The sequence below is a fragment of the Neoarius graeffei genome, chromosome 19 (assembly GCF_027579695.1).
Source record: "Neoarius graeffei isolate fNeoGra1 chromosome 19, fNeoGra1.pri, whole genome shotgun sequence".
Lineage (NCBI taxonomy): Eukaryota > Metazoa > Chordata > Actinopteri > Siluriformes > Ariidae > Neoarius > Neoarius graeffei.
The window spans coordinates 1,059,382-1,080,399 of NC_083587.1; the positions used below are offsets into that span (position 1 = coordinate 1,059,382).

General features: G+C 40.1%; 2 protein-coding genes across 4 annotated transcripts in view; both read left to right on the plus strand.

The window, feature by feature from the left end:
• The window catches only part of LOC132867784 (histone H3-like), a 1,068,851-nt gene that overhangs the window by 390,100 nt on the left and 657,733 nt on the right, over nt 1-21,018 (plus strand). The gene's annotated exons all lie outside the window — the stretch shown is intronic.
• The window catches only part of LOC132867677 (zinc finger protein 271-like), a 114,135-nt gene that overhangs the window by 28,131 nt on the left and 64,986 nt on the right, over nt 1-21,018 (plus strand). For all 3 annotated transcript variants that reach the window (XM_060900673.1, XM_060900672.1, XM_060900674.1), the window contains exon 2: nt 20,029-20,200. In XM_060900673.1, coding sequence (XP_060756656.1) covers nt 20,041-20,200 — 160 coding nt within the window. In that variant the 5' untranslated portion in view covers nt 20,029-20,040. The remainder of the gene's footprint in view (nt 1-20,028; nt 20,201-21,018) is intronic.

A 21,018-nucleotide genomic window follows, 5' to 3' on the forward strand; every position in this document is an offset into this window, starting at 1 on the left:
ACACCTCGACAGGAGCATCTTCTGATGAGAAGGGTTGAAGAAAATTGGCATGCAAGTTCACTGCAGTTATCTAAAGAAGTAGAAAGCCAAACTGGGGTGACTATTTCCTGTGACACAATATGGCGTACACAGCAGAGGAATAGCATGCATGGATGCCGTCCACAAAAGAAGCTCTCCTAAAGCCCAGGGACAAAAAAGCCTGCCTAGAGTTTGCCAGGGCCCATGCTGACAAAGATGAAGACTACTGGGACTCTATACTCTGGAGTGATGAGACCAAGATAAATGTTTTGGAACTGATGGCTTCAAAGGTGAGGAATACAAAGAAAAATGCATGGTGCCTATAGTGAAACATGGTGGTGGCAGTGTCCTTACGTGGGGCTGCATGAGTGCTGCTGGTGTCGGGGAGCTGCATTTCATTGATGGCATCATGAATTCACAGATGTATTGCTCTATACTGAAAGAGAAGATGCTACCATCACTCCGTGCCCTTGGTCGTCGTGCACTTTTCGAACATGACTAAACACACAGCTAAGGACACTGTTGGATTTCTGAAGAACAACAGGGTGAAAGTGATTTCAGTGGCCAAGTATGTCTCCTGATCTGAACCCAATCGAACACCTATGGGGAATTCTGAAGAGACAAGTTGAGCATCACTCTCCATCCAGCATCCAGTCACTAAAAGAGGTCATTGTTAAAGAATGGAAAAAGATTGATGTTGCAAAATGTCACCAACTTGTTCATTCCATGCCTAGAAGACTTGGTGCTGTCATTAAAAATTATGGAGGCCATACAAAGTACTAGATGTAGTAGCTTTTGTTGTGAGATGTACTCATTTTTGCACCACCCTAATTTGAGTAAAACTGAAAAAATATGTAATCTAAGTTTTATTATTAATTGTTAGGGTTCCCCTAGCTGGAACGGTCAACTTCTCGAGACCAGTGCCCTCGTGCCACCTGCAGAATTCTGGGACGGAACACTGCAAAAAAACAGAGAACCAGAGATCGGTTTCACTGTTTATTCACAGTTTTCTCGCCAAAGATGAAATATTACAAACACCTTTTATAACAAATTATAATCTCTCTAAACGGCTATTGTGTCTGTCGAATGTGTGTGTTTGTATTTGTGTGTGACCTCAGAGAGGGGTGGGTGAAGGTGTGTGTGTCCTTGGCGTGTAGAGAGTGAATGTGTGTGTGTGTGTGTGCGCGCGCATGTAAATGTGCTAAGTCTTGTGCTAAGTCAGCAAATTGCATCTTAATTTCATTAATATGTAGTAAAACAATCCTAGGCAAAACATCCCATATCAAGAATGTTCTTAACAACTCAGCATTTACCAAAGACATGTTTATGTCTAGTCTAGCAAAGTAGGTCAGCACTTCTCTGTGACTGGAGGAAGGTCACACAGTAACTTACAAGTTACACAGAATTCAATGCCTTCTAGCTGGCATTCTAACTACAATATTAAGAATAAGTATTAAGAATTACTGCCTTCTTGGTCAAGAATAAATATTTACAATTATTTATCCTTACAAAGGAATAAAACCTTAGTGTGTGTGTGAATGAAACCTTTAATCATAAGCAAAATAATATTCATATCAGCAATTCAGCAATTTCAGCATTTATGCACGTCAAAGCATGCGAGATGTTTTTACGACAATTCTACTATGTTTAGTCTTAGCAAAGAAGTGTGTGTCTTCTCCACTGGAGGAAGGTCAGGTTACACAGGGATAGTTTAAAATCACTGTTTATAATAAAGGATCTTAAAAAGCTCTAAAATATTAAATCATAAAGTCTTAACAATCCTAAATCACGTGTAGCTATAAAACTAACTTAAATCATGGCTTTAAATCTAACAATTCCCCCCTTTGATACTAGATTGTAATCTAGTATCACACCCCAATATTCTGATCATACATATAACTCATATGCTTGAGTTAATCCTTGCTCTTCTTGACAGGTATTGGTGCTCAGAGGGCGGGCATGCCCTATCAGCCCTCGTCCCACCTCACCGGAGCTTAGAGAAACTCAGAACCTCTTAATTTGTCCCAAATACACGCTACTTCCTTCAGAGTAATTTGTTCTAAAACAGTGAGGGAAAATGGAATTATAGGGCATATCGACCTATAGTGAGAACAGAATCCTGTAAGAATACAGAGCTTCAGAGCATAGAGACATGTAATAATACATCAGATGGCATCAGATGACAGACATAACTTTTCATTCGTGTGGTGTGCGCTTGTGCAGTCCAGTTAGCAAATTGCCAGATGATGTCTTGAGGTCCAGCTCGAGCGGGTAACCCTGCTTCGAGCAGCAGTAGAGTAGTCACAAAACTCGTGATGAGGACTGTCATGGTTGTAGTGAGGATGATTGGTCCCAAACGGGGCGTCTTTGTTCACAACGTCTTGCAGGTAATCTGAGGATTCTCAGTCGGCCAGGGCTGCACACAGGTCACGTCAAATCTGTGTAGAGCTCAGAGAGAGAGAGAGAGAGAGAGAAAACAGAGACTGGATAGGGACATAGAAAAAAACGTTAATAGCAAACTTGTCATTGTAACACAGCTTTGTTATGGAGCCTTCTTCAATCGCGTGGCATGGATCCACTGTGGAAAAAGATTAGTTAAAACAGCAGTAAAAGTAATGGCGACTATGTCTGCAGGCCCACTATATTTAGGTTCTCCCAATTGTCCAAATCGTTTAAAAAGTCGCACCAGCACCTTGTCTCCCACGTGAAAGGGGTGTGTGGGTGCTGATGGTGGAGATAATATTGTCACAAATTTTATGCAACTTATCTATAAGGGCTGCAGAATACTCGTCCATATGTGTTTTCAAATCAGAGGTACCCAGAGCCGGAGTTCCCTTCTTCCAGGGGAGAGGGAAAGGTCTTCCAAAAATAATTTCTTAGTGTCATACGAATTTCAGCCAGAGTGGCCTGCATGGCCTTAGTTAGTTTGTCTTTCAATGTTCGATTAGTACGTTCTACGATACCAGAGGACTGAGGGTGGTACGGAATGTGAAAACACCAGTTTAGTGAGAGATACTTACAATATGTGTGACTTTTGAGGTAATTATTATTATTATTATTATTATTATTATTATCTCATCTCATTATCTCTAGCCGCTTTATCCTTCTACAGGGTCGCAGGCAAGCTGGAGCCTATCCCAGCTGACTATGGGCGAAAGGCGGGGTACACCCTGGACAAGTCGCCAGGTCATCACAGGGCTGACACATAGACACAGACAACCATTCACACTCACATTCACACCTACGGTCAATTTAGAGTCACCAGTTAACCTAACCTGCATGTCTTTGGACTGTGGGGGAAACCGGAGCACCCGGAGGAAACCCACGCGGACACGGGGAGAACATGCAAACTCCACACAGAAAGGCCCTCGCTGGCCCTGGGGCTCGAACCCAGGACCTTCTTGCTGTGAGGCGACAGCGCTAACCACTACACCACCGTGCCGCCCTTTTATTATTTTTATTATTATTATTGATTTCTTATTATTTTGTTGTTTTATTGTTCTGCTTTTATTGTTTTTGTTTTACTGTTCAGTGTCCTTGGGTACCTTGAAAGGTGCTTATAAATAAAATGTATTATTATTATTTTATAACTAGGTATTATTTCTTTTGCCAGAATACGAGTGACTACCTTCATGTTCTCTTGAGAACAGGGAAAAGCTTCTACCCATTCAGAGAATTTGTCCACAATCAAGATGACAAAAATCAAATGAGAAAGGAAGAGCGTATGCCTCATGCACAATATCAGGCAGTGAACACACAGAGTAACCACAGAGGTATTATAAATTATAATTATTATACACCGTCTGAGGGTTTAGAACAAGAACCATCAACAAAGATCCCTAGAAGGCTGGAGGAAAGAGATCAGACCTGATACTAGTAGTATGTACAGGTACAATTTTTAGACAGCCAATATCAATGTCATCCCAAGTGTTATCCTGAGAATTAAGGAGGCGTGCGAGAGCGTGACTTACATTATCAAAAGAGGATGTGACAAATTTCGAGATTGTTAGTAGAACAGAGAATAAACAGTCATATGTTAATTTAATTATCAATTAAATTACTGATAAATTAATTTAATGGGTCTGTAAATTTTGCAACACCTGTTTAACTTGATGTGACGAGTGCAAGATCAATGAGTGAGACAAAACCAATTTTTCCGCATCTAAAACCATCAGAGCACATGCAGACAGAGCCCTTAGACACGCAGGTAAGCCTTGAGAAACAATGTCTAATGTTTTGGATAAAAAAAAAAAAAACCCGCACAAGGACGCATCCCCCCCTCATGCTCCACAGAGGCTGTGCCTTGGTGTTCACAGGCATAGAGCTGGAAGGGCTTGAAGTGATCAGGTAACCCCAGGGGCGGAACAAAGGGTGCTTTTGAGGGAGTGATAAGCGACCACCATAGCGTCAGTCCAGGTCAAAGGATGTTGCAGTGGACCGTGATGAGAGATTGAAGAACGGAGAATCTTGTCATATAAACAGCAGTCAGGGATCCATTGTCTGCAGTAATTGATAAAACCCAGAAAAGACATCAGTGCATGTTTAGTTGCAGGGCGTTTTGTGTCTAGAATGACAGCCTTGAGAAAGTTCAAAACTTCAAAAACTTCAGTGTCCATGCAATATTGCAGCTTGGTCCTGGAAACCTTAAAACCCTTGTGCGCCAGATGTTGGAGCAGGCGCAAGTGTCAGTGTCTTGGCAGATTTCTGGTGACTCAGCAGATACCAGAACACACAGACCACAGAGTCCTGAGGGAGGGAGAGGTCACAGAGTGCGTTATGAATTTGAATTACAGCTGAAAAAACAGCAGGAGAGTCAAATGAAACCTTGACTTGTCCAAGTATACTATCTCCCCTTGTGAAAAAGGCAGAACAGAGATCAATAAGAAATGTCAGGGACAATCAATTCATTAATCTTACGTAAATCCTGCGTAAAACGCCAGGTACCATCAGATTTAGGTATTGGATTGACAGGTGTATTGTACGAGCTGGTACACGGTCTCACCACGCCTTGGATGACATCAATCCAGAGAGAGAGGTACTGCTTAACATAAACAGGCGTTTAAATGACGTTTTTTTTTTCTTAATGGTTAAATAAAGATAAACCCAAGTCTCCGATTTATAAACACCACTGGAAGGACAAAGGTTTTTTTTTTTTTTCAGATGCATATCTTACACAGATCTTTATTGTCCCTTTAATTATGTTCTCTTTATACAGTAAACAGATTTACAAGCTCACTTCAGACTTCAAACATCAACACATCTTTGTCTTTTATACAAACTTGTTTTTGTGACTTTTTTTTTTTTCCCATCCAACATTCACTTTTGCCTTTCTTTCCACATGGTTTTCATCTTTCCTAGTAAAACACTCACTGGCTTTTCACCAAAGCATCCGACATTCATTCTTTGTTCAAGACACTACAATGAAACGCAACCAAAAACTGATTAAGCGCAGAATCAAAGACAGACTCTTCTTACTCAACACAATTCAGAATTCTTATAGACAACATATCTTAAACCCTCATACAACATACAAGTTCCTTGCTGGCGATTGCGGTGAACTCATCCATTTATACAAGCATTTACACGCCATTGTACAAGTAAAGCTCCATGCAAGATGCTACATTGAAAATTTATCCTTTTCCTGTCGGGAGTTAGCTTTCTTTTTAAAAAAAAAAAAAACAGCATGGCTCAGTTTCAATTTTGCACGAGTAAAATAAAAATACTACATATTGATTGTGACAGTGTAAAATCACAATTTGTGATTTTTTTGGGGGGGGTTTAAAAAAAAAAAATTAGTATTTTACCAAATCATGTACAATCCATACAGCAAAATGTCAGGCTGATAAAACATTGATTTATGAGGAATGTACTGAAATTAAACGTGTCTGCTTACTGTCTGTAGCCACCGCCAGAGAGAGAGAGACAGAGACTCGAACTAAACCAGAGACTGCAAACAAAAACATTCTTCAAGTAAACGTTTAACTCTGTTTCTTGCTGAAAAAAAATTATGGTTAACTAAATACATTAAAGGCCTATCTATTCCATATCATCTGTGGATAGGAGGAACATGTTTAAGCTTAGCCTCATAAGGAGCAATAAGTTTAAAAAAAGAAAAGGAGATATAAAACAGGGCAAATTGAAATGACAAACAATTTCACTGAATGTAATTTGAATAAAATTGAATAGCTGATAAGCACCTTTTGTTTGATTTCATATGTGACAGAGACTTAAAATACATTTTTAATTCAATTAACAGTATTAATGGGAATGAGAATTGGTTGTCTTGGACATTTTGACTTTATGTATATGGAATTTACCTAGTAATATAAAGAGATTAATTATATTAAACTTATTATTGTGAGAAAGTGCCAAGTGCAGATATTTGTGTGTCCTTGTCTGCATGGATGGTTGTTTGTTTATATTATTGCTATCTAGCTGGGTCAGTCTTGTCTCAATGTTGACTGAGAAAAGAGACAGAGCATATTGCTACGGAACAATTATTCAAAATATTATATTTATAATAGGACGACAATTATTAAAAAAATGTCAAAAATGAAGTAAAGAGCGGGTTAGCTCGCTGTGGATCTAATTTCCCAGACAAGTCCACGTCTCGCTAAAACGCATCAGAAACTTTTCGGCATTTCCATTCACAAGTAGGGTTTTGATATTTGATGCCTTTTATTATGCCTTTAAACAGGAAGTGGTATACTACTCAATATTTTAAAAATGATTCCTGATAAATATCTTCAAATCTGAAAGTGATATTTAATTTGGCTGAATTAATCAAACTCTAAGCCTTAAATATATTTCTTCTGTTTTTACCATGTCTGTATCACAAGGCATTATGGGAACTGGAGTTCTAATGTTATTTTGCCTTCACATACTTCTTAGTTTTAACTACTTCGTATTCTTTTTATTTATAGGATCTAGACATGAAACTGCATTAATAGCTGCACTATTAATTATTAAAACACATTAATAGTCTTGTAGACTACTCAGGGGTCCTGTTCAGAGATCACCTCGCGGACCACTCGTGACCTTACTGGTAACTTTCCAGTTACAAGTTTCGGACTATCGACACACAATGAATATAAAATAAAACGCTGAAACTAATTGATTTAAGAAGCAACCATTCTCTGTTGAGGGAAGAGGATCTCTTCTCTCCTTCCGTAACAGTGATGAGATTCACAAACGATTCGGATCTTTTTTGAGACAAAACATAAAAATGACTCGATCGAGCGAATCGATACAGACGCATGGACTGCATTTGTTTGAGTTCATGCACACGTAATGGTTTGAGGAAAGTTCATACTTTAATTTCATGCAGCATGAAAGTGTGATTATTGTTTACAATTTGAAAACAGGAATACAAATAAGGTTTCCATAGATTCTGAGTCAAGAGTGAAGAGTGAATCAAGTAAATTGATTCACACGCATGCGAGTTTGTTCTAAAGAATCGATTCAGTGAAGCTTTCATTGACATTATAATGAATATACAGAATGTCCGTATTTTATACGGATTTGATTTAATAAACATGGTATACGGGCGTTATAAAGTTATACGGATTCTAAAAAAAAACCTTCAATATTTATTTAGAGCTATAGTCAATTCCCAAGAGCGCATAACATTTACACTTTGTGTTTTGTCAAACATTGGAGCTTTGTATTCATTCTGAAAAAGTAACTGGGATATATCATTGTTAATTATCATTCAAATTTTAGGTAAATTATTTTAATTTGCATCTTATAAGGATTTTAATTGCCAAAATGTCCAGAATGCTAAACCACAGCAATTCATCCAATCCCGTGGGGTTTTCTCGGGGTCTGGGCACCTTAATACAATTTTCCCCCCATGATGGCACGAAGGAATCAGTCCCGAGATTAATTAGGGTAATCATTATGGGTTTAACATAAAAAGAGCTCTTCCCGTGACAGCTCATTCACTTCACGAGGATAACCTGAAAATCTTCCCGTAAACCAATTACGAGGATAACCAAACAAAAATCTTCCCGTAAACCAATTACGAGGATCACCAAATAAAATCATCCCGTAAACAAACTACGAGGATCACCAAATAAAATCATCCCGTAAACACACTACGAGGATCACCAAATAAAATCATCCCGTAAACAAACTACGAGGATCACCAAATAAAATCATCCCATAAACAAACTACGAGGATCACCAAATAAAAACATCTTCCCGTGCCTTTACACGAGGATAACCAAAAAAATAAACAACTGGTTTTTTTTCTGATACTACCAACCAGGCGGAAGTCCCCCCCCAACTAATCAATTAAAAGAGACCCCCTACCTGATCGGAAGTATCCCAGACGAGCCCCCAAATTGTTAGGGTTCCCCCAGCTGGAACGGTCAACTTCTCGAGACCAATGTCCTCGTGCCACCTGCAGAATTCTGGGACGGAACACCGCAAAAAAACAGAACCAGAGATCGGTTTCACTGTTTATTCACAGTTTTCTCGCCAAAGATGAAATATTACAAACACCTTTTATAACAAATTATAATCTCTCTAAACGGCTATTGTGTCTGTCAAATGTGTGTGTTTGTGTGTGACCTCAGAGAGGGGTGTGTGTGTGTGTGTGTGTGTGTCTCTCTCCTTGGCGTGTAGAGAGTGAAAGTGTGTGTGTGTTGTGTGTGCGCATGTAAATGTGCTAAGTCTTGTGCTAAGTCAGCAAATTACATCTTAATTTCATTAATATGTAGTAAAACAATCATAGGCAAAACATCCCATATCAAGAATATGTTCTTAACAACTCAGCATTTACCATTTTAAACAAAGACATGTTAATGTCTAGCAAAGTAGGTCAGCACTTCTCTGTGACTGGAGGAAGGTCACACAGTAACTTACAAGTTACACAGAATTCAATGCCTTCTAGCTGGCATTCTAACTACAATATTAAGAATAAGTATTAAGAATTACTGCCTTCTTGGTCAAGAATAAATATTTACAATTATTTATCCTTACAAAGGAATAAAACCTTACAATATGTGTGTGTGAATGAAACCTTCAATCATAAGCAAAATAATTTTCTTATCAGCAATTCAGCAATTTCAGCATTTATGCACGTCAAAGCATGCGAGATGTTTTTACGACAATTCTACTATGTTTAGTCTTAGCAAAGAAGTGTGTGTCTTCTCCACTGGAGGAAGGTCAGGTTACACAGGGATAGTTTAAAATCACTGTTATAATAAAGGATCTTAAAAAGCTCTAAAATATTAAATCATAAAGTTTTAACAATCCTAAATCACGTGTAGCTATAAAACTAACTTAAATCATGGCTTTAAATCTAACATTAACCGTGGGCGGCACGGTGGTGTAGTGGTTAACATGGTCGCCTCACAGCAAGAAGGTTCTGGGTTTGAACCCAGCGGCCGGCAAGGGCCTTTCTGTGTGGAGTTTGTGTTCTCCCCGTGTCTGCATAGGTTTCCTCCGGGTGCTCTGGTTTCCCCCACAATCCAAAGACGTGGTTAGATTTATGGGACAGCCTTGGGCTGAGGTGCCCTTGAGCGAGGCACCTAATTCCCAACTGCTCCTTGGGTGCTGTTAGCATGGCTGCCCACTGTTCTGGGTATGGGTGTGTGCTCATTGCTCACGTGCATGTGTGCGTTCTCTGCTTCAGGTGGGTTAATTGCAGAGAGGAAATTTCACAAGTGTGTGATGAATCAAGTTGTGCTTTCTTACTTTTACCTTATAAGTTAAACAGATGTTATATTAAACTTTGTCTTGTCAACATTTTGGAAATTGTGTTCATTGAGATATTGTTTAAAATATTACTCATTTATGCTGAGCACTGTATGTACATTATGGCTTGGAAACCACTACAGCTTGCGCCAATTACAGTGGCCCCATTGTACAATCTGCATGTCTTTGAACTGTGGGGGAAACCGGAGCACCCGGAGGAAACTCATGCAGACACGGGGAGAACATGCAAACTCCGCACAGAAAGGCCTCTCGCGGGGTTTGAACCCGGAACCTTCTTGCCATGAGGCGACAGTGAGGACCACTACACCACCATGGTACATCAGCACCACATGGTAACAACACCAATTTATACAATCACCTTAAACGTCACCACAGAGTGCAATATGACGAAGCTGTTAAGGACAAAAAAACAGCAAGTGAAACAATGTCTGTTGCCCGACAGCACAGACACTGATGACCGAAACCTTGCACAATGCATCACCATACCCACCAAGCTTCCATAGGCATAAGGAGATAACAGAGGCGATCACCTCACTTAGCCAAAGATATGGCCTCCATTAACACCGTACAAAACGAGGGATTTAGGAAAATGATCAACACCTTGGACAAGCGCTACTCAATGCCCTCCCACAACTGTGGGAAAGATGGCTTGCTTCAGGTGGGGGTACTCCAGCCTGCTGGTGGCCGGGATCTGTCAAGCCGCGAGCTGGACTTCCCCCAACAGGAGTGGCAGAAGGCGAGCCGCCCACTGAGAGGTTGACCACAAGCTCGCCTTCGTGACACACTCAGACAGTTCAAGGAAGGTGTTGGGATTGTCCTGGGGGCCCATCTTCACCAGCTGGACGGGCACGCTGGCTGCAGGGACGATCGCTGGAGCACCCACAGACTGTATCCAGCTCCGTATCACCTGTGGGTCCTTGCTTAGGCTTGGAGCAGAGCCTGGAAGCACCAGCCCTGATCGACTGTCAGCGCAACAAGGGCGTGCTGCTGGTGCTGGAGGTTTTTGGCGAGCGTTTGGAAGAGCTCTTTAAAGAAAAAGAAGAAGCCTTTATTTGTCGCATGCACACTCAAGCACAGTGAAATTCATCCTCTGCATTTAACCCATCTGAAGCAGTGAACATGCCCACGCGCACACACCCAGAGCAGTGGGCAGCCATACTACAGCACCTAGGGGAACAGTTTGTCAGGAGTGGTGAGCTGAGGTGAAGTGAGGACCCAAGAGGAGACTCAGAAAACAGGCAGTGTAAAGAGAGAACTTCTTTTAATGAAGTATATGGCAGAAAGGCAAAAGGTACAGTAGGGCTCAGGTAAAAATCGGTAGTCAAAAAACAGGCCAGGAGGTCAAAAACACAGAGGAGCAGGTAGACATGATCAGGGACAAAAAACAGGACAGAAAAACCTTCACAAAAACTGATGAACACAGGGACAAGGGAAATCCAGGCAGAGGTTGCAAAAGGCACAATTCAAAATAGCAGGCAGGCAAAAAACAGGGACAAAAAAATGGACAGAAAAACTTGACAAAAACCAAGGAGAAATTCAGGCAGGGGGGACTCAAGAGACCCAATACCAATGAGTTGTAGTGAGGTGAGGAAAGTCTACTAGGGACAGTCTGGCAAATGGAGTAGCTCTAAACAGTTCTTAAAAAGCCCTGGCTGATGGGAGAGGACTGGTAGCAGGTGTGGGAGTGCTGCTTCAGGAAATGGCCTTCAGCAAATGGCCTTCAGCAAGGCAAGACTGAATTTCTGTCCTGGATCCAGCCTGGAGCCGGCATGGAAGTCCCACAATCTAAGGCATGGGTGGACTGGGCCAGACTGTGACACAGTTAGGGGTTAGGTAGCTTGCACAAGGGCACTTCAGCCCAAGTCTGCCCCATGTTAACCTAATTGCATGTCTGGTTTGGATCCCATGGTGATGTACATTCCTCAGTCATGTCTGTGAAGATTCTCAGTCATCCAGGTCATGGTAAACTGTGGGTGGTAAGAGAGCAACTGGACTTGCTTGAAGATTCTTGAAGACGTTTCACCTTTCATCCGAAAGGCTTCTTCAGTTCTGTCTGACTGGTAGGGAGCATCAGGTATTTATCCTCTCATGGATGAAAAGCTCATCTAAGGTGTCATTGAGTCATCCTGTTGGTGTGGGTCACTGGGGTCTGGTTGTGAACGGCCTCGAAAGAGTCGTTAGGATGATCAATGGAATGCTGATTCTCTCTGTCCTCCTGTGAGTCACTGAAAACAGCTGGGTTTTGGTGTGCATTCAGTTGTCTGGGAAGTGTGCCAAGGACTGCATTGTAGGTGGCTGATAAATGATGTCTTAGACCCCCACCTCTGTTCAGTGATGGCCGTTCCAGGTTGACAAAAATGGCTTCTTTAACTCCTCGCTCATACCAACGATCCTCTCTGGCTAAAATGCATACGTTGCAATCCTGAAATGAGTGTCCTTTGTTGTTAAGATGAAGGTAGACAGCAGAGTCCTGGCCTGAGGAACTGGCTCTCCTGTGTTGAGCCATGCGCCTGTAAAGCGGTTGTTTTGTCTCTCCAATATACAAGTCCGTGCATTCCTCACTGCACTGAATGGCATACACTACGTTGTGCTGTTTGTGTCTGGGTATTCTGTCCTTAGGGTGGACCAGTTTCTGCTTCAGAGTGTTACTGGGTCTGGAATGTACCGGAATGCTGTGTTTGTAGAAGATCCTCCTGAGTTTCTCAGATAGACCAGAAATGTAGGGAATGACAATGTTCTTGCGTTTGTTCCTGTTATCCTCCTTGTCCGTTATGTTCCTTTTTCTGCTCTTGAGGAAAGACCAGTTGGGATACCCGCAGTTCTGAAGTGCTTTCTTGATGTGATTCTGCTCCTTCTCTTTTCCCTCTACCGTTTTAGGGATATTCTGAGCCCTGTGTTGCAAGGTCCTAATGACCCCCAATTTGTGTTCCAGTGGGTGGTGAGAGTCAAAGAGTAGGTACTGGTCTGTGTGTGTGGGTTTCCGGTAGACCTTGATGCTCAGGCTTCTGTCTTGTCTAATGTGTACATCACAATCCAAGAAGGCTAGATTATTCCCACTGACGTCCTCCTGAGTGAAGTTGATGTTAATATCCACTGCATTGATGTGCTTAGAGAAGGCTTCCACCTCATGGGTTTTGATCTTAACCCAGGTGTCATCCACATATCTGAACCAGTGGCTGGGAGCAACTCCTGAAAAAGTGTCAAGTCAAGTTTAATTGTATAGCGCTTTTAACAATAAACATTGTCGCAAAGCAGCTTTACAGAATTTGAACGACTTAAAACATGAGCTAATTTATCCCTAATCTATCCCCAATGAGCAAGCCTGCAGTGGTCAAGTGGTCAAAGCTTTATGTTCCACTTCCTCCATGTAAAGGTTGGCCACAATAGGGGATACCAGTGAGCCCATGGCGCATCCATGCTTCTGTCTGTAGAAACTTTCATTAAACTGGAAATAAGTGGTAGTCAGGTAGAGGTCAAGCAGAGTGCAAATCTGGTCCGTGGTGAGGTTCGGTCTATCCAATAAGGTGCTGTCTCGAAGGAGTCGTTTTCTAACAGATTCAACTGCTTCTGTTCACCCACAGTTTACATTCCTCAGTCCTGGGTTTCAGCACCAGTGTAACAACTTTTTAACTTTGGTAAAAACAGAGGAATGGGAAGCAGGGTACAGAACAGGTTAGTTCTTTTATTTTCATACACTTTTCAGTGACAAACACACACGCAACGGCGTGTCACAACTCTCTCATTCCTGACTGTCTGAAAGACATACCGAGACACAGGTTAATAGACAACCAGTAATTTGACACAGGTGCACCTCATCACATGTTACCTGCTGGTTCAACCTGCCTCCTCACCTTTCACAGCCGACGCTCGATCACGATCGATAATTGCAGCATCCCAGCAATTATGGAAAGCATATATTTAATTGAAAATGGTACAAAGACAACATATCAAATGTTGATATTGAGATTTTATTTGTTTATAAAAATATCTGCTCATTTTGAGTTTGATGTCAGCATCATGTATGTAAAAAAAAAAAAAAAATAACATCTTACAATATTGTTTGGAAGTCTAGAATAAGATATTTTATTTTACAAAAAGTAACATCTCATATATTGTTTTAACAATAAAAAGCTGTATAAATTATGGCGTGCAAATAGCGGTGTCCTTGGGGTTGTTGAGACATGGAGGGCTGGGAATACCATCTTGCCAACAGTTCAGGTAGGAGTCCTTTGAGAGTAAATGCTTTGGCTCTTGTGACATTCTGTTGTGTGGTTGTTTTTTTTTTTTTTTTTCTCTAAACTGTTCTTCCGTGTCAGGACTCTTGGGGGGAAGAAGGTATATTCCAACATGTAGCTAACGCTAGGCCACAAATCTGCACCATCACTCCAATCATTTCGAGGAATTTTGTATGGATCATAACCACTAATAAACTCTAATTTCTCCATATATCTATCCTTTGCTTCTTTCTGACAAAGATTATCCAAGTAATACGGTAGTACAGCTTCTTTTTTTTTTTTGGCTGTAGTTTTCTTCAGGCAATAGACACCGGACATGTTCGCTTGGCTTCAGTATGTGAACAGTATGTAAGCAAAGTTTGCTTGTCCCCCCAGGCATAGCCTAGCTACAGTTGCTAAGGTAAATGTGATGTCAGTGCAAGGGTGCTTGCCCACGCACTGAAGTGTCATGGTATCAGTGCAACAGCAAACTGCTTGAGGGCGTTTTGTTGTGGTTGGGGATTTCCCAGGGTCTGCCTGAGTGCATCATGGCAGCAAACCAGTCCAAAACACTGATTTTCCTTCAACATATGGCCCAAACATCACAAGGTAGAAATCTGACGTGATTTTTCAGCAAGTGTCTGAGTAAAAAAAATAGCGTGTTGGCAAATTTAGAGTGTGTGGGCATGAAATTAAAGCGCATCAGCCCTGAAACACAAAAGTGCTCTGGGGAGAACACTGCCACTGTGTTGCATCATGTCTACTTTTAACAACACACTCTGTAAACGTTTGGGAAGGTCTCATTGTTCTCATGAAGAGCAACTTGGTTATAAATGAGTCTGGTTTCTCATGGTACAGCTGTTGGAGCAACTGCTTCGTTGATGCTCTGGGTTTATTTTATTTTAACTCGCATTTGTGGATGCAGTAATGAAGTGTTTTCACAGACAATGTTTTTTTTCTGAAGTGTTCCTGAGCCCATACAGTGATTTTACACAACAGACACATTTCTGCTTTTAATACAGTGTCGCCTGAAGAGTACAGGCATCCAATGTCAGTTTTCAGCCTTGTCTCTTGCATACAGAGATCTCCAGATTCTCTGAATCTTTTAATGATATTATGTACCATAGATGATGTGATCCCCAAATTCTTTGCAGTTTTACATTGAGGAACGTTATTCTTAAATTGTTGCACTGTTTGCCCACGCAGTCTTTCACAGAGTGGTGAACCCCTCCCCATCTTTACTTCTGAGAGACTCCACCTCTCTGGGATGCTCTTTTAATACCCAATCATGTTACTAACCTGTTGCCAATTAACCAAATTATTTTATAAAATTAATTTTTTTTTTTTTAGCATTACACAACTTTTTCATTCTTTTATTGCCCCGTCCCAACGTTTCTGAAATGTGTTGCTGACAGGGCAGGAATTTCACGAGGGCCATGGCCCTCGTGCCCTCTCAATTTGGCCTTGTGCCCTTGGAAAAAAAATATCTGCCATAAGGCCACAGTGGCCTTGATGCCCTGCGGTTTTGTAGTCTGTCTCGTGACTGCCAATAGGCTTTAACATCACCTGCATCTATTGAGAAAAAAATACTTCTTTTGATGACAGTCTGGGTTCTTATTGGGCAACTCATCAGTGGTGGATCAGACTCGAGCTTGGCATGAACCGCTCCGACGTGCTATAATGACACCAATCCATCACCAGCCAACCAGGAGACTTAATCAAACGCATCCCCCGCCCACTTGTGTCTGCGTCTGAGACGTTGAATTTTCACAGAAGGAGGGAAGAAGTTGACTGAGGTAAGACTGTGTGATAAATTAATGAACGAATAAGATAGGAATTTCAACATATAGGGCTTAAGTTTGTTACCGTTAAATAAGCATTGCTTGTACAGTAACGTTATGTCGTTATAACGTTGACCCACTTTTAACGTGCCGAGTACCGACTATAGCTGGTAACAAATGCTAATTAGCTTGCTGTCAAGTTTTTCCTTTGTCGAGCTTTAAGCGTAAGGTCGTGGATGTTACTACTGCTTGTTCCTGCCGTAATATGATACGTGATATGTGCTGTTGTCTGTTCATAGCCACTTTTTTAATCTATGCAGTTAGCATTGTTTTGTTACTAGTATTGTATGTTTCTTTTGAACTTTCGGGTTAACAGTGTAATAGTGTTGCAGTGTTCTGCAAATTTTGCAATTTAATATTTCAGATCTTGAGATATGAAAGTGCTATTTTAAAAAATAAAAGGTCAGAAATGTTTTCTTTGTCATCTATTTAGTTCATTTTATTTCCTCAATAATTTTCCTTGATTGAGAAATTGGTCTGGGCTGTTATGGGTTAATCAGTAGCCTGCATGCTAGTATATGTTCCATTTACAGTCAAACATTTTGATGTACTCCAGGCTCAATTTTGATTAATCAAAAATCTGCGTAGTAGTACAGTAGTCTGAAGATGCTCTTGCACATTTGGTGTCAATTGAACAAAAATTATGAAAGGATATAGTTTTAATAAGTTTTACAATTTTTGAAGTGAGTGATGGATTGATGAGTTTAGATATGTTCAATATTTTCTTATCTTCAGGCATAAGTGTAGGAGATGTTTCTTTACCTGCTTGATAGTTTCGACTGAAACTCCAATCTTCCTCAGAAGAGTCATTAGTCCTTAAATTAAATTCTTTATATACGTGAACTTAAAATCATTGTTTTATTTCATGGCCTTGGTGCCCTGGCTTTTGGCCTTCGTGCCCTCAAAAAATTGACAGCACAAGGCCAAGTGGCCTTGCCCCTAAAATGACGAAATTCCAGGCCTGGTTGCGAACATCAAATTCAAAACCAACATATATTTTTCAAAAAACAGTTTCTCAGTTTCAACATTTGATATGTTGTCTTAGTACTATTTTCAGTGAAATACAAGGTTTCCATGATTTGCAAATCTTTGCATTCTGTTTTTATTTATGTTTTACACAGCATCACAAATTTTTTTTGGAACTGGGGTTCTAATTAGCTGAATTGACTGGGTAGATTTTTTTTTTTTTTGGCTACACGTTCGTATAAAGAACTTCAAACATATTCAAAAGTTGGTTAAGTTTTTGTATGATGTCTGGATTGTCATTATAAATAACTGTGATGCCTTCTCTACCAGTTAGATGAGGCTAATGCATACAGTATAGCTGAGGATGAAGCATATAGCTTCATTTAAATGCGACATACTCGTTTGGTTTGATCCACATTTCCGTTTAACATAGTACATTGAACTCCTGCAGCAGTACTACACTGATAGTGTTATAGTTAAATTATTACTTGTATGGTGGTAATTAAGGACAATTAAATACATTGTTCTCCATGGGCCCTTTTAAAGTGGTGCACCGCTACGTTATAATTCTGGCCCGCCACCCTTCCCGTGGTCAAAAAAAAAAGTAACTTCATCATTATACACCAAATAAATCGTAAAGTATTCACTTTATTATAATTTTGTAACTATTTAACACACAGAAGACCATTAAACAAATGCATGCTGGGCTACCTGAAGTGGTCACGCGATTGCAATAGAAAAACATCCAGCCGACTGCATACAGATATACGAGGGCATTCTACAGTTTAAACGATTGAAATTCGCACAAGTATTTGGAAGCAGACAACTTGCAGTAGCTGGAAGAGGTAAATTTGCTCTTTATTGAATCAATAATTTCAGACTAACGTGACCAAATATTGTTGAATTTCATAGACAGGAACAGTTTATGAAAAACAATAACGTTATCATTAAATTTCAGTGACAAAAATATCCAGTCAAATTTCTCATGAAATTATGGATGCAAATTTCATTACTTCCGGTTAATTGAAAAAGCAAAACACAGTTTTGAGCGAAGGCATGTCCATGAAATTTTTTTTATGGAGATTATCGCTGTCGTATGTATTTGCATGGAAGTTCATTTATTTTTCACACAGAAAAAATAATTTTAGAAAATAAAATTTACATGTAAACATATACTATGTCATACTCGTTTCGCTCAATACATTACGGATTCTGCATTTTGTAATTACCGCAGCTTTTGGATTGCAGCATGTGTAGGAGGTTCACTGTTCATTGCAAAAATAAAATGTTTATTACATTAAAATAATGCAATTTTAGAACATGATTTGGCATAGGATCAATAAATAATTATCAACTGCTCCAGAAATAATCAAGAATGTATGTTTATATTTGAAACTGACAGCATATTTGCAGCTTTTCAGCGATATTGTGATGCGTGAAAAGTTGCTCCTTATTTTTAGCGTTAAGATGCTAGAGGTTAGACAGTGCACATCAAAAAAAAAAAAATCTGTCGACCTCTAGCTGGCTGGAGTATTGTTGTCTAAACTTAAAAAAATGGTGGATTTCAATCAAGTGAGATCTGAAAATGGATTTGCGCCAATGCCTGGTGAAAAAGGGGGAGAAAAGGGTTAATGAAGAGGCTGCATCAAATCCACCTAAACAGAAGGCAGTCAGTACTTGTGATGGAAGCCCATCAGGAGACAGGCGCATCAGTCTCAACTGAAATGTCACTGTTATGAGTCTCACATTGACAATAAAGATGATATGTACAGTAAGAATGTTATTTTTTTTTTGTAAAATGATTTTAACAATGATTTAGCATTTCCTATACATTTATTGGCCAGCTTCACTATCAAAAAAGCCCAAAGTCCGTCAGCTCCAGGGGGGCTTTGCCTCCCTGGCCCCACACCGGGGCTCCGCCACCACCTTTTATTTTTGAAAAGTGGAGAACCCTGAAATAAGTACATAAGATCAAAATAAAACATTACTATAAGATTGTTTTAATATATGTGGTCATATATGAACAATAAGGATAAAAGTACAGGTTATTTTCAGCAAACACATAATAATAAGCATATTTAATTTGACAACTTTTAAATCATGGAATGTCTCTGACTTGGTGTACTTGTGGGTCTGAAATGTAACTGAATAAGTCAACATTTTTCCACACTGTGAGCAGTGATCTGGCTTGTCTCCTGTGTGAATGCACTGGTATATTTGGAGATGGCTCTGCATAGTAAAACTCTTCCCACTGTGTGAGCAGTAATATGGCTTCTCTCCTTTGTGAACACGCTGGTGTATTTGGAGACTGCTCTGATGAGAAGAACTTTTTCCACACTGTGAGCAGTGATGCGTGTTGGAGCCAGTATTTACTCTTTGTTAGTGTGTGTGTGCACCTTCTACTGGCCTGGAGTGTATTGTGTCCAGGGGAACGATAAATACCTAGCTAGGAAAGGACCAGGTGTGGCTGATTGGAAGCAACAGCTTCTTATGTCTGTCTCCTGCTGTGCTCCAGTTTATCATCTTGTAGGAGTGTAATGGTACATGTATTCGTACCGCACTGTTTCGGTACAGGACTTTCGGTATGGTGCAGATGTGTACCGAATGCAATTTTTAACAGTAATTAACATAATTTAACTGTAATACATATGTTGTTAGCATGAAGAACTTCAAACGTATTGAATTTATGTCCAGGTTTTTGTGTTACACCTAGATAATCATTATAAATAACCCCGACGCCTCCTCCTCTACCAGTTAGACAAGGCTGGTGTGTATATAACTGTAACCAGGATGACTAGTTGCATTTAATGCTGTATACTCATTTGTTTTCATCCATGTTTCTGTTAAACAGTACATTAAACTCCTGATCAGTGATACGTTCATTAACAATTAGCGCTTCAGATATAAGAGATCTAATATTTAATCGTTCTACGTTTAGATCAAAGGTGCTGGCAGTGGCTGTACAGTCAGTATGATCTAATTTTATATTAATTAGATTACTAGAACAAACTGACTATTTCTCCTTTTTTGTATCACTCGGGGAACAGACACATTCTCAACATAGTGGAACCTGAGTGATGGCTCTGTGCAGCTAGCAGACAGTCCGTTTAGTCTGTTTGTCTGCTCCCTGTCCTTGGCTCTGGATTGTCACAGATTAACTAGGCCTGTTCTGAGACTATGAGCTATGCTGTGAGAAATGAGAGCAGCACCTTCCCGAGTGGGATGGATACCGTCCTGCCCTAACAAATTTGTTGTTTGCGCTTTAGGTGTGTGAAGACATGAACACAGACACATCCAAAGATGGAGGGACGTCAGAAGTCCGTGTGAAGAAAGAGGAGACGCTGGAGCTGAATATCTCCAACCATGGAGACGACCTTGACAACCCACCTGAATGTCTTTCCATTAACATGGAAGATCATGACAATAAAGACCACCTCTGTAAGACATCAGCCCTCTCTGGTGCTCAGTAACACTCACTGTTTATTCTACCCTACACACTAACTAGTGCACTTAAAGTCCAATACAGTACATTTGGGATGTAGCCTCAGTCTCTGATTATTTAATCAACAAACTATGACAAAATTAAATTGAATTTGATATTTTTATTGATGGTGTGAACTTTGTCTATAGAGAGTGTAATATGGTAGGAAGGAGTGAGAGAAACTAAGTAATTTTATATTAGGGCTGTCAAACGATTAAAATTTTTAATCGCGATTAAACTCATAAAATTATGTAGTTAATCGCGATTAATCGCAAAAAAAAATCTTTAAACATCTGTTTAAATTGTACTCAAATACATTTCTATATCAGAGCAAACATTTGAATATATGCTCTGATGCGCCATGTCAATTATAAGGCTCATCTTCTCTATGACAGACAATATATAGGCCTAATTCACAAATATTTGGCATTTGGGTTTTGATATTAGATCTAGGCATGCAGCATATTCTTTCCAATGTAGCCTATCAGACATCTGTTGGGCATAGGCTATGTGCAAAATACGATTTGGAGAAATAAGACTATATATATTTTTTTCTCAACTGTAATAGCTGCAAGGTACATTTCGAAGAGTAAAGAGGAAGTAGTTTGACTCCTGCAAGTTCATTCAAGTGAAGCAGTAGGCTATTTGGAAATCGCTAGGCTACCTACAATCTACAGGTGGAGATAAGGGAATGTGCGCATTCCCGATCGTAGCCCATCAGATATCAACACATTTCACCCGGTAAAGTGAAAGTAAACGGAACTCGCACCGCATC